At 35.4% G+C, this 14,144-nt stretch overlaps 1 protein-coding gene across 1 annotated transcript in view; it reads left to right on the top strand.

Moving 5' to 3' along the window:
• Nucleotides 1-14,144, top strand: part of RYR2 (ryanodine receptor 2) — a 721,805-nt gene that overhangs the window by 188,791 nt on the left and 518,870 nt on the right. Inside the window, exon 2 of the mRNA XM_072755910.1 lies at nucleotides 70-189. Within this exon, the coding sequence (XP_072612011.1) occupies nucleotides 70-189 (120 nt within the window). The remainder of the gene's footprint in view (nucleotides 1-69; nucleotides 190-14,144) is intronic.

Here is a 14,144-nt window from a genome sequence, read left to right as displayed (position 1 = left end):
TCTTGTAGATCTGATACAGGCTGTCTAGTTTTGTCAGAGCTCACTTTTTATTTTTCTCCCCCTCTGCAGGATGATGAAGTGGTTCTGCAGTGTACCGCAACCATCCACAAAGAACAACAGAAGCTGTGTTTGGCAGCAGAAGGCTTTGGCAACAGACTTTGTTTCTTGGAGTCCACTTCAAATTCCAAGGTGGGATAAAGCCTTTTGAGGTTATTCAAATATTTGGGTTTTAAGAGTGGTATTGAAGTTACTTTGGGCACTCTGTTATTGTCCATGGAATAGATAAATTAAAGGGGATGTGGAAAATGTGCTTACCATTCATTAAGAAAATTTCTAGTTGAGCCACCACTTTTTAAAGATTTTATTTATTTATTAGAGAGAGAGAGAGTGAGAGAGAAAGCGCTTATGCAGGAGCAGGGAGGGGCAAAGGGAGAGGGAGAAGCAAACTCTTGGCTGAGCAGGCAGCTCCATCTGGGGGCTGGATCCTAGGACCTGGGATCATGACCTGAGCTTCATGAAGGCAGACGCTTAACTGACTGAGCCACCCACGTGCCCCCCAAGCCCATACTTGTTGCAAGTAGGTCAGATGAGATTGTTGACAAGAATTAGACAAAGCCTTTGCACCCATGGTATTTCTATTCTAGTGTAAATGTAAACACGTGAATAAACGGTGTTATTTTAGAACTAAGGACTATGGAGAAAGCAGAGTAATAGGGTGTAGAATGATGGGACAAGGACTCACTCTTTCACAAAGGGCATTTGGGGACAGCTTTCTGAGGCAGTGACATTTGAGCAATCTGGAATGAATTGAGTGAGCAGTTCTGAGTACTCTGGTACATTTTAAAGAGAAGCCAGGTAATGCAGAGGCCTCTAGTTAGGAAGAGGAGATCTCAACCAGGCCTAGTCATCAAAGGCCTTCCAGGCCAAATCTGGAAGTTGAGGTTTCTCTCTAAGATGAAGGGAGACCATTAGAGCAGGAGAGTGGTGCAATTTGACTTAGACGTGGCAAAGATCATCTTGGCTCTTATGTGATTGGAGTATGTTGAGAGAGCAAGCATGGAAGTAAGGAATTGGAAGTCTGGATGGGAGCTGCTGGTTCTTTGGAATAGAGTGATGGTAGGGGAATTGGGGGGAATTGAGAATATCCCTTGGGGATATACACGATATGCTGAAAGCTCAGACTGGAATAAAGGAAAGAGGAAAACTTCTCACGGATAGCAAGTCAACTGGAAACCAGTCAATGTAGTTATCTTTTGTGAAATATTTATCGGTCTACAGAGTTCTTTGACAGTCTCATATGGCTGTTGCAGTAAGAGTATGCATAGTTCTCACTGTCAAATTCACTTGACAGGGGACTTGGGGACTTAACAGAGGCCAGCTACTGTGCCTAAAATGCTTAATGTGACTCGAAGCCATGATGTTAGCAATGGTTTTTCACATTTATACCTTGGCCTTTTGGCTTCAGATCCCCCGATCCTTTCCTTTATACCACAGTATTTCTTTGGTTAGTCTGTGAAACAATACTAAGCAATGTATACATATGATTCATTTATTATACTAATTCAGTGCCAAGTAACATGATTAACATTGTAATAGAGGGTGGCAAAACATTATGCATTTTATAGCCCTGCTTAGATTTATTTGTAATTTGACAAGTGTTTATTGAGCATTCTGTTTGTACAAATTATTGTGATAGGTGTCAGTTGTGAAAAGTAGTCTTCTTAAGAAGAAAATGTTAAGCATTTTAACATTTAGCACATTCTATGTGGTTTCTGATATTCTTTAGTGGCCTGAATCAGGCACACTATTTAGCTAGCTATTTTTTTTTTTTAGATTTTAATATTTATTCATGAGATATATATATATGGGGGGGGGGGGTGGAGCGCAGAGGGAGAAACAGGCTCCATGCAGGTAGCCCGATGTGGGACTCAATCCCAGGACTCCAGGATCATGCCCTGGGCTGAAGGCAGTTGCTAGACCACCCAGCCACCCGGGAATCCCAGCTAGCTGGTTTTTGATTTTCACATTATGTTGAATGCTCTACTGGCTATTGTTCTCTTGTTCCTTTAATGTAAGAGGTGGTTTCCAATACAAAGAATGAATGCTCCTGATTTGTAGTAGGCACATCATGTGGCAATCAAGACACTGATGAGGGTGAGACATCCATTTAAGCTAGTTACTTCCTAGAAGGGATACTCTTGGTTCTTGTTGTTAGCTGATGATGATCTAGGGAATTTTGACCACTTTTGTTGTCATCCTATTTTATTCTTTTCTAGCCTTTGAAAATCTGCATGTAGGATGAGATACTGAGATTGTTTATTAAGCATAGAATCAATAGCAGTTGAAGTCCAGTAAACCTATTGAACTTTTTTTTTTTTTGTAAGTTCTTACGACCTGAGTACACTCTTACTTGAAAACCCCCTACTATGTCATTTCCTTTTTTGTATTTCCATTTGCCTTTGTCTCTGTGCTAGATATCCTTCCTGTACGTCTCTGCTGGCTGAAATGCAGCTTGTCCTTCAAAGCCTATTTCAAACATGAGTCCCTCTTCTGGGTTGCTTTTTTCCCAAGTTCCTGGTGTCCTATTATCTGCACTTCTTTTTTTTTATTTTTTATTTTTTTATTTTTTTTTATCTGCACTTCTTAAGTGCTTTGTTTATACTTATGTTGCCAGTAATATCCTCACCACCTTTTTGTGTGAATATATACATATGTATGTTCTCAGATACATACACCAGCTTCTGAATTCCCTGAGGACCAGAGCATATTTCATTTATTTTCTTATCTCTTACTGCTTAGTACCAAGGACAGTGCCTTGAACTAGTAAGTCATCCACAAAATTTAGTGGATCATTAAGTCTGAAGTGACTACTAGTCTTAGCCCAATTATATTTTCATAAACTTTTATTTTTCTATAATTATAAGGAATCAAAACTCTGGATCTTAGTTTAAAATATATAAGTCTGGATACAGGTGTGTTTCATGCAGAAATATCTGGATTTGACTTTCACTGGTGGAAAATGAGAGATGGCCTTTCCCTCCTCCTCTCAAGTTTGTTGTCTCCTGCATTTATTAAAAAGGTGGAGAGAACAAAATTATTGTTGGCAGTGAGTAGTCAGTCATTATAAACTATATACATGTTCCTGGAAATGATCCCAGAAATATCTTAAGCTACAGAATCTTTTAATCAAAGGCAGGACTGACTTTCTCTGAAGACCGTTTCATCCTCTTGGGACATCTACTCATGCTGATTTCTGCCTAAAAGAGCATGGTTCATAACTCCAACATATGTTTTTCTGCAAAACTTGCAAACATCAAATCTGATGATGTTTTTCAGTTAGTCATTTGTAAATTATAAGCATGGATTTATTGTGTATTCTTTATATGAGTGACACTTCATTTTCTATATTTTACGATTGAGAAGTTAGCCTTTTGCTCTTAGGAATCTAGTCACTTTCTGGCAGACTCACCCTGTTATCATTAAAAGTTTGAGAGGAAATAAGTTATATATTCATCTCTGTGAATCTTTACATAAAAGCAGGCAGAACTCAAAAGACAGCAGAACCCCATACACACAGAAAACATAATATCTAGAATAAACTAGATGACATGTTATCCCCACACATAATGTTGGAATGTTTATTGCAGGAAGTGGAGGAAAGGTAGCATGGTTTTTGTCATGTCCAAAATTCGGTTATAAGTTGTCAGGGAGGACGGGGTGGGGGTGGGGGCAATGTAGAAAGAGCAACTGAAACCAGGAGGGGACGAAGGAGACATGGTAAAGATGAACCAGTATTTCTGGAGCAGCCTTGGCCTATGACATTTTGAAATGAACCTGTTAAAGCCCACTTCTAGATAAGTCTTGCTTTGAGGAGAGATGTTTAAGAACCTAGTATGGATTGAGTGGGACAAGGGATAGAGAAGTATCAGGTAAAAGGGAGGAAGGGAAACAGAGCCAACAGATCTCATAAAAGAATAGTTGTGTTTTGAATATGGTGAAAACAGAACAAGTTACTCTAGAGCCATGTAGCTACAGAAGCTATACTGACCTATCCTCCTCTTCTCCTTCCAGTTTATCTGTTATTCTGATACATCTTTATTGCTTGTAGACATAATTCTGTTCTTGGTTGGTGTCTCTTTTTATTTTATCTAAATATATATTTATGTATACTGTACATATATATATATTACACATATAATTATTGTGTATATATATGTTATATACATATGATTCTATAATACATAAAACCATTATATACATATACAATTATATAAGTTATATATAATTTATATGTGTAACATATATTTTACATACTTTATAAATTATCCTATACATGTATACATATACTACATATAAAACCAGTATGTATATATATATAATTATATGTAATTATGTGTGATTAATGTATAAGAATGAGCAGAGTAATCTAATTCACATTTATTTACATAATTATTTGCATAACATAATTTATGTATTTTTATGTAATTTTATATGTCAAAGAGAACAAGGAGAGTAATAATATTTATAGGTAATACAGGTTCTCCGGACTTAAAGCTGTTACATGATGTTCCAAAATGAACTAAAATAAATTAAAAAAAGAGAGCTTCTCTGGGGAACTGTGTAGATTATAAACTCAGAAATAAGGTGAGTAGAGAAGAGAAAGATTTGAAAAGAATTGAAAGATAATAGGACAGAATTGTAAATTCTGGAGAGATTAACTTTAGAAATGGAGACTGAACTAGGAAGGACACAAGAGTGTGTAAACCCATGTGTAATGCTTAAGAATAACAGAAAATGGAAAAGCGAAAACCTGTAAAGAATCTTTACAGCAATTCCCTTTACCCAAAGCATGGTATGTGGCTATTGAGAAAAAAAAAATCATATACTGCAAGGTAACACACACAGTTGGAAGAGACCGATCAGGATAAAAACCAGACTTAGATGTGGTAACAGTGGTGGAATTATCAGACCAGGAATTGAAAAACAGCTATGGTAAATAGGCTAAAGGCTCCAGTTCATAAAATAAACAGCCTGCAAGAACAGATGGGCAATGTAAGCAGAGATGGAATTCAAAGAGAGAAAAAAATGCTAGAGAACAGAAACACTGACAGAATTAAGAATGCCTTTGATGGGCTTATTATTAGACTGGACTCAGCTGAGCAAAGAATCTGAGTTTGAGTATATCTCCATAGAAACCTCCAAAACTGAAGAGCAAAGAAACCATAAAAAAAGATTGGATAAAATAGAAGAAAAAAACAAAACAGGACATAATATTTAAGAACTGAAGGACAACTATGAAAGAGCTCTAGAACCATGAAGAAAGGAATAGAAGAAATATTTGAAACAGTAATGAATGAGAATTTCTTCAAGTTAATGTCCAACATCTAACCACAAATCCAGGAAGTTAAGACCTCACCAAGAAGAATGAGTGCAAAAATCCCACTACATGTAGGCATATCATTTTCAAGGTACAGAAAATCAAAGGTAAAAAAATACTGAAAGAAGCTGGAGTGGAAAGGGGCGGCAGCAGGGAAACACCTTGCCTGTAAAAGAGCAAAGATAAGATTACATCCTACTTTTTAGAAAGCATGCAAGCAAGAAGAGAGTGAAATAATTAAAATGTTGGGAGGGGAAAATTATTAACCTAGAATTCTGTATCCTACAAAATTGCCCTTTAAGAGTGAAGGAGAAATTACTTTCTCAGACAAAAATTGAAGAAATTAGTTGCCAGTAGACTTGCTTTACAAGAAATGTTGGAGAAAGATCCTCAGCAAGAGGGAAGTTCAGAAACTTGAATTTACATAAAGGAATGAAGAAAGCATTGGTGAAGGTAAAATTAGAATTAAAAAATTTTTCTTATTCTTAATTGACATAATGAAGTAAAAGTTTGCTCAGAGTAATAACAGCAACACTGTATTTGACTATGTATGCTTATGTGTAAGTGAAAGGAATAACAGCAATTCTACAAAGGATGAGAGGGATGAATTTTATTATAAGGTACATCCACTATCCATGGAATATGAGTATACTGTTATTTGAAAGTAGACTTGGATTAGTTGTAAATGTATGTTACAGACTTTGAGAAAAGAACTTTTAAAAAGTTATATATATATAGATATATATCTATATATATATCTATATATATATCTTATATGTGAAGAAACAAGAGAAAATGAAATCATATAAAATGTTCAATTAAAGCCACTAAAGGCAGAAAAAGAGTGGATGACAAAAGTGGAAACAAAGAATAAGGGCAAAAACAGAAACAAATATAGTAGATCTTAATCCACTTAAATCAATAATTACTTTGAACATCAGTGGTTTAAATGTACCAATTAAATAAATTGTCAGAGTGGATCAAATATGATACCCAACTATTTCTTGCCTATAGGAAACTCCCCTCAAACATAAAGACACATAGGTTAAAAGCAAATGGATGGAGAAAGATATATCATGCTAACAATAATTAAAAAAAAAAAAAGGAATAGCAGGCTTAAGGTAAGGAAAGTTATTGGTGATAAAGAAGGGCATTACATGGTTATGAAGGAATCGGTTCTCATAACAGTCCTTAACATATATGTGCCTAACAGCAGAGCATCAAAGCATGTGAGGCAAAAACTGATAGAACTTCAAGGAAAAATAAATGAATCCAGTGTCTCAGTTAGAGACCTCAACACCACTTTGTCAGAAATGGGGAGGAAATTAGTAAGGGCATAGGTGAACTACACAACACTATGAATCAACTGGATATAATGGGCATGTATGGTTTATTTCATCCAGCAATAGCCGAATACACATTTTTCACAAGCTCATATGGACACATTCATCAAAATAGACCATATTCTGGGTCATAACATACAACTTAACACATTTAAAAGAACAGAAATCATACAATATATCTGACCTCAGATATATTGTATCATACAATATCTGGCCTCAGACAGCAATTGATTTAAAATAGAAAGGTGTGGCGTGCCTGGGTAGTTGAGTTGGTTAAGTGTCTGCCTTCAGCTCAGGTCATGATCTTAGGGTCCTGAGATCGAGCTGTGTCAGGCTCCCTGCTTGATGGGGAGTCTGCCTCTCCCTCTGCCTCTGCTCCTTTCCCCTACTCATGTGCTTGCTTTCTCTCACTCTCTCCTGCTGTCTTGCATAAATAAAATCTTTAAAAAAATTAGAAAGGTAGAAAATGTCAAAATACTTGGAGATTTAGTAACACACTTTTAAATAACACATGGCTAAAAATATTTTGAACTAAATGAAAATGAAAACACCACTTATCAAAATTTGTGGGATGCACCAAAAGCAGTGCTTAGGGGGGAAATTCAAAGTACCAAGTAGATCAATTAAAAAAGAGGAAGAGGGCAGCCCTGGGCACCCAGCGGTTTTGTGCCACCTTCAGCCCGGGGTGTGGTCCTGGAGACTCGGGATCGAGTCCCACATCAGGCTCCCTGCATGGAGCCTGCTTCTCCTTCTGCCTGTGTCTCTGCCTCTCTCTCTCTCTCTGTCTGTCATGCATAAATAAATAAAATCTTAAAAAAAAATAAAAAAGAGGAAGATCTAAAGTCAATAATCTAAACTTCCATCTTGGAAATCAGAAAGAGAAGAACTAAATAAATTGAAAGTAAGTGGAAGAAAGGAAACAACAACAAAAAAATTAGAGCAGAAATCAATGAAATAGAGAGCAGAAAATCAACCAAAAAAAAGCTATTTCACTGAAAAAAATCAATAAATTTGATGATAAACTTCTAGCAAGGCTAATTAAGGAAAAAAGAATACAAATTACTCATATCAGAAATAAGATGGGACACCTGGGTGGCTTGACAGTTGAGCATCTGCCTTCAGCTCAGGGTGTGATCCTGGAGTCCCAGGATCGAGTCCCACATTGGGCTCCCTGTGTGGAGCCTGCTTCTCCCTCTGCCTATGTCTCTCTCTCTCTCTCTCTCTCTGTGTCTCTCTCTGTGTCTCTTATTAATAAGTAAATAAAATCTTAAAAAAAGATACATCACTATAGATTCCACAAACAGTATATAGATAATAAAGCAATATTATAAATAAATCTGTGCCCATGAATTTTATAAACTAAGGTGAAATGGACCAATTCCTTGAAAGTCACAATCTGCCAGAACTCACACAAGAAGAAATAAACATTCTGAATAGCCTTATAGGTAGTAAATTGAATCAACAATTAATAACTTTCCATACTAAAAGCAGCAGGCCCAGTTGATTTACTCATCAATTCTATTAAACATTTAAAGAGGAAATTATATGGGTTAACTCTAATCTCTTTCAGAAGACAGAAGCAAAAGAAATAGTTAACTCATTCTCTGGGGCCAACATTACTCTAAAAATCAAAACCTAACAAATGCATTATAAGAAAAAAAAAGTGCAGACTAAAACCTCTCATAAACGTAAATGTAAACAAAATTATTAACAAGTTGAAGCCAGCAGTGTAGAAAAAGAATTATATACCTTGATCACATAGGATTTATTATCCCAGATAAGCAAGGCTGGTTCAGATTCAAAAATCAACTCCTATAGTCTATCACATCAACTGAGAAAAGAGGAAAAAGATCATACCATCATATTACTAGGTACAGAAGCAGCATCTGACAAAGCCTGGCACTCATTCCTGATAAAAACTCTCAGTAAACTAGGAAAAGAAGGGAATTTTCTCAGCTTTTTGAAAAGTATAGAACTTCTTGAAAAGTATAGAAAACCTACAGCTCACATTTTTTTAAAATTATTTATTCATAAGAGACACACACAGAGAGAGGCAGAGGGAGAAGCAGGCTCCCTGGGATCATGCCTTGAGCTTAAGGCAGACATTCAACCACTGAGCCACCCAGGTGCCCCATACAGCTCATATCTTAATAGTGAGAAGCTTAAAGCTCTGCTGCTAAGATCAGCCACAAGCCAAAGATGTCTGCTCTCACCATTGATTTTCAGTATTATGCTGGAAGTCCTGGCTAATGCAAGGACTAGATAAGAAAGAAAAGGGCCACCTGGGTGGCTTAATCAGTTGAATATCTGCCTTTAGCTCAGGTTGGGATCCCAGGATCCTGGGATTGAGCCCTGCATTGGGTTCCCTGCTCAGTGCAGAGCCTGCTTCTCCATCTGCTACTCTCTCTGCTCTTGCTCATCTTTCTCTCTCTCTTTCTCTCTCAGATAAACAAAGAAAACCTTAAAGATACAGAGAAATAAATGGCATACAGATGGAGAAGGGAGAAATAAAACTGTTTGCAGATGACTTGCTCATCTGTGTAGAAAACCTGAATCAACTAAAAACTAAATAAGCAATTATAGCAAGGTTGCAGGATACAACATTAATATACAAAAGTCAATTGCATTCCTAAGTACCAGCAATGAACAACTAAAATTTGAAATTTAAAACACAATACCATTTATCTTAGAATGCAAAAAAAAATACTTAGGTATAAACTTAGAAAATATTATAAGATGTATAATATAAGAACAGTAAAACTCAGGTGATAGATATCAAAGAAGAACTAAATAAATGGAGAGATATTCTATGTTCATGAATAGGAAGACTCAGTATTTTCAAAATGTCGTGTTGGACTTGATCTATAGATTTAATGCAATTCCTATCAAAATCCCAGGAAGTTATTTTGAAGATATTGACAAATGGCTTTTGAAGTTTATTTGGAGCATCCAAAGACCCCAAATAGCATGATATTAAAGGAGAAAACGTTTTAAAGCTACAGTATTAAAAATAGTGTGGTATTGGTGAAAGAAAATACCAGTAGATCAGTGGAACAAAATAGAGGGTCTAGAAGGAGATTCACAAAAATAGTCAACTGATTTTTGTCAAAGGAACAAAAAAATAATGGAGCAAAGGTAGTCTTTCCAACAAATGGTACTGGAATGACTGGACATCTTAATGAAGATAAAAGAATCTAGGTAGACATTAATCTCTTCACAAAAATTAACTCAAAATGGACTGTAGTCTTTAAAAAGCAAAGCTAAAATCCTAGAAAATAGCATAGTAAAAAAACCTAAGTAATGTTGGGTATGGTGATGACTTTTTAAATATAACACCAAAAGTACAACTTATGAAAGAATAAATTGGCAAGCTGGACTTCATTAAAATTAGAAATCTGTGCTCTGAGGAAGACAATGTCCAAAGAATGAGATAATGAGCCTAAATGGGGGAAAAACTTACAAAAAGCACATTTGAAAAATGACTTTTAGCCAAAATATTGAAAGAACTCTTACAACCCAAAAGTAAGAAAAACAAACTGATTAACAAATGGTCCAAAGACCTTAACAAGCGCTTCACCATAGAAGATATCCACATGACAAATAAGCACATGAAGAAAATGCTGCACCTGGTCATCAGGGGAGTGCAAATGAAAACAAATGGCTAGATTCTGACACCAGATGCTGGCAGGATGTGTGGAGCAACAGGAATTCTCATTTATGGTTGGTGAGGATGGAGAATGGTTCATCCACTTTGGAAGATTGTTTGGTGGTTTCTTATAAGACTAAATATATTTTTGTCATGATCCAGTGATTGTGCTCCTTGCTACTTACCCAAAGGATTTGAAAACTTAGTTCCACACAATAACTAGGACATGGATGCTTATGGAAACTTTATTCATAATTGTCAAAACTTGGAAGCAAGTTTTGGAAGCAATCAAGATATCCTTCAGTAAATAAATGGATTAATAAAGTGTAGTATATACAGATGATGGAATATTATTCATCACTAAAAAGCAATGAACTATCAAGTCACAAAAGGACTTGGAGAAAATTTAAATACATACTACTGAGTGAAAGAGGCCAACCTGAAAAGGCTATGAACTGTATGAGTCCTGCTATATGACATGTTGGAACAGAAAAAAACTAGAGACAGTGAAAAGATCAGTGGTTGCCAAGGATTAGGGAAGACAGGAAAGATGAATATTTGGAACATGGAGGATATTTATTTCCTTATTAAAGATTTTATTTATTTATTCATGAGACACACACACACACACACACACACACACACAGAGGCAGAGACACAGGCAGAGGGAGAAGCAGGCTCCATGCAGGTAGCCCTACGTGGGACTAGGTCCCGAGTTTCCAGGTTCACACCCTGGGCTGATGGCGGCGCTAAACCGCTGAGCCACCTGGGCTGCCCAGGATTTTTAGAACAGCAAATCTATTCTTTATGATAATGATGGATGCTTGTCATTATATATTTGTCAAAATTCATAAGGTGTATAGCACTAAGAATAGACCCTAATGCAAACTATGGACTTTGGGCAATCAGATGCATCAGTGTAGATTCATCTGTCATAACAATTGTACCACTATGGTGGGGATATTAATAATGGGGAAGACTGTGCAGATGTGCAGGCGGAGAGTGTATGGGAAAATCTCTGAACCTTCCATGCATTTTTGCTGTGAATGTAAATCTGTTAAAACTAGTCTATTTATGGGAGCCACCTGGGTAGCTCAGTTAGTTAGCATGTCTGTCTCTTGATCTCAGCTCAGGTCTTGATCTTAGGGTTGTGAGTTCAAGTCTCATCTTGGGCTCCATGCTGGGCATGGACCCTACTTAGGGAAAAAAGAAAAAAAAATCTATTCATAAAAAAGAACAACAGAACATGTTAGAAGAACGTTTAATGTACTTATAATCAAAGACCTTGGGAAGAATACCAAAGCTCAGGAATATTTGCTTGAAACTACACATTTAACATGCATAATGCATACCTTGGAAAACCTTCTTCTTAACTGGCTGAGACAGATATTCTAATAAAGTATATTCATTAAAGTAAAGAAAATAATCTGTTGAATCCAGACAAAAAGGTAAGTCACTTTTAATGGGAAGGAGGTCATGTTGTCATCAGATTTTATAACACCAATGCTTTATGCCAAGTGAAAATGTAGTAATAAGAAACTCAAGGAAAGGAAATCTGAGTCAAGGATTCCAGCCAAACTGAGTTTTCACTTAAAAACCATAAACAAACTATTGAGAATGTGAAAAAATCTAGGGATATTGTTTCCGTGACACCTTCTTTAGGAGTTTATTGGAGAATAAGCTCCAGTAGAGACTCTGGCAGGAGGACTGGTTGGGAACAAACAATGTGCATTCAAGTTGTTAAGAGTTACGATGATTTTGAAGGAGAGAGCATCACGTGTAGTGGGTCCATGCTCAACACTGTGAAGTTGGTAAACTACCAAAATTGGGGGAAAAATGTGGAGACTTTACCGAAATTATATTAAACTTTTATATAAATAACTCTAAATGGACTTGACTATTTGAAATATGAAGAATTTAAGATTATAAGATTAACAAAACCAAATGTGACATTTTATCTACTAAAACAGATGAAGAAAGTACAGATAAAAGGGTGGGCAAGAGTATACTAAGAAACAAATAAAAATAAAGTGGGTTTCACAAACTCATTACTGAATAAAGTATAATCCAGATCAAAAGCCTTGGAAAGAGACAAGGATATCTAATACATTTAAGGGGTATATACTTCTCAATGAAGATTAAGTAGGCATAGGCACCCAATAACAGAAACCACTTTCGTAAACCAGAAACTATAGATGACAAGAGAATAGAGAACACATTAATAGGAGATATAACACACTTCAAGTAGAAAAAATAAGTAACCTGCTAGTATAAAAGGTCAGTGAGGTCAACCTTATTAAGACCTGTCAAAATCTGAACCTCAGAGAGGATACATTTTTAAAACATTCACATAAAACATTAATGTCACCATATTTTAGGTCTCACACACACACACACATACAACACAGTAAATTCCAAAGAGCAGCAATAATATAAACATAACTCTAAAGAAGTAAAACTAGAAATTATTTTTTCCCTAAAAAGCCAAAACCCTATGGAAGTCCCTTTTACATAAAAATTAAAAAGTCCCACTATTAAATAAGCGTTGAGTGAACATAGAAGTATCAAACAAAAGTGAAGAATTCCTTAAAAGTCATAAGAATGAATACATAATGCTGTGTCATACATGGGACACAGCTAAGGAAGTTATGAAAATAGAGATTTTAGCATTCAGTGTCTATATCAATAAAAATGAGAAAAAATAACAAAGTAAAAGAAAGCAACAGGATGGAATTAACAAAGTAAAAAGGAAATAGATGAGTTAATCTAAAGATTGGTTCTTTGAAAAAAAAATCAATTGGTTTACCTATTGATTTGATTTGATTCACCAAATCCAATCAAGAAGAGAGCACAAATATTCAAATATTAAAAGTTTCATAAAAGTAGGAGAGGAATAATGATAGAAACAGGAAATTAAATCATAAGAGATCATTTGCTCAATTATATGCAAGTGGATTTGAAAATCTTCAAAAAAATGAATACTTTTCTAGACAAAATTAAATTTAGCACAGAAAGTCTAAACAGGCTAATTGTCAGATAAATCAGTAAAAGACTTTTCTGATGAGGTACAGCAGTGTCAAATGACACCTACTTAGGTATATTATTTAAACTATTCCAAAACATCAAAAAATAAAGAAAACCTCCAAATTTATTTCATCAAGTAAGATATAAAATGGATTCTAAAATTTTAAGCTATTTTGGAAAATTATTAATCAGTTTCACTTATGAATATTGACAGAAATACGAAGTAATTTTTTTTTAAAGAAACCTAGTGTCTGATTAAAACATACATCATGACCAAGTGGTTTATTCCAGGAATCTGAGAATGGCTATATACCAAAAAATATATATATAATTAATAATATTCTTCATATTAGTAGCACTAAGGAGAAAAATCCTTTTGACATTTCTGAAGGCAGGGAAAAATTTTGTCTGTTGACAAAATTCAGAGTCTATGTTTTAGAAATTAATAAGAAATAGAAATTGTTGGGTAGCTCACTAACATTATTTTACAAACAGGCTTCAATTGAAAAATCAACACTTTATGTACAGGAGAGCACTCATCAGAATTAGGTGTATGTTAAAGGAGGATATTCAGTATCTGTTGTGCATGTGTGTGTTGGAGCTTGAGCCAATGTATTTAGGCAGAGATTTAAGTTTGCATTTGAAGAGATAGTTGCAGATGATTTGATGATATACCTAAGAATTCCAAGAAAATTAGTGGAAAAACTACTGCAAAATGAATTATGAGAGAAATATATAAAAGAGCTGGTTATAA

Source organism: Vulpes vulpes, chromosome 4 (assembly GCF_048418805.1).
Source record: "Vulpes vulpes isolate BD-2025 chromosome 4, VulVul3, whole genome shotgun sequence".
Taxonomy (NCBI): domain Eukaryota; kingdom Metazoa; phylum Chordata; class Mammalia; order Carnivora; family Canidae; genus Vulpes; species Vulpes vulpes.
The sequence above is the reverse complement of the archived record's forward strand: the minus strand, read 5'-3'. Positions and strand labels throughout refer to the sequence as shown.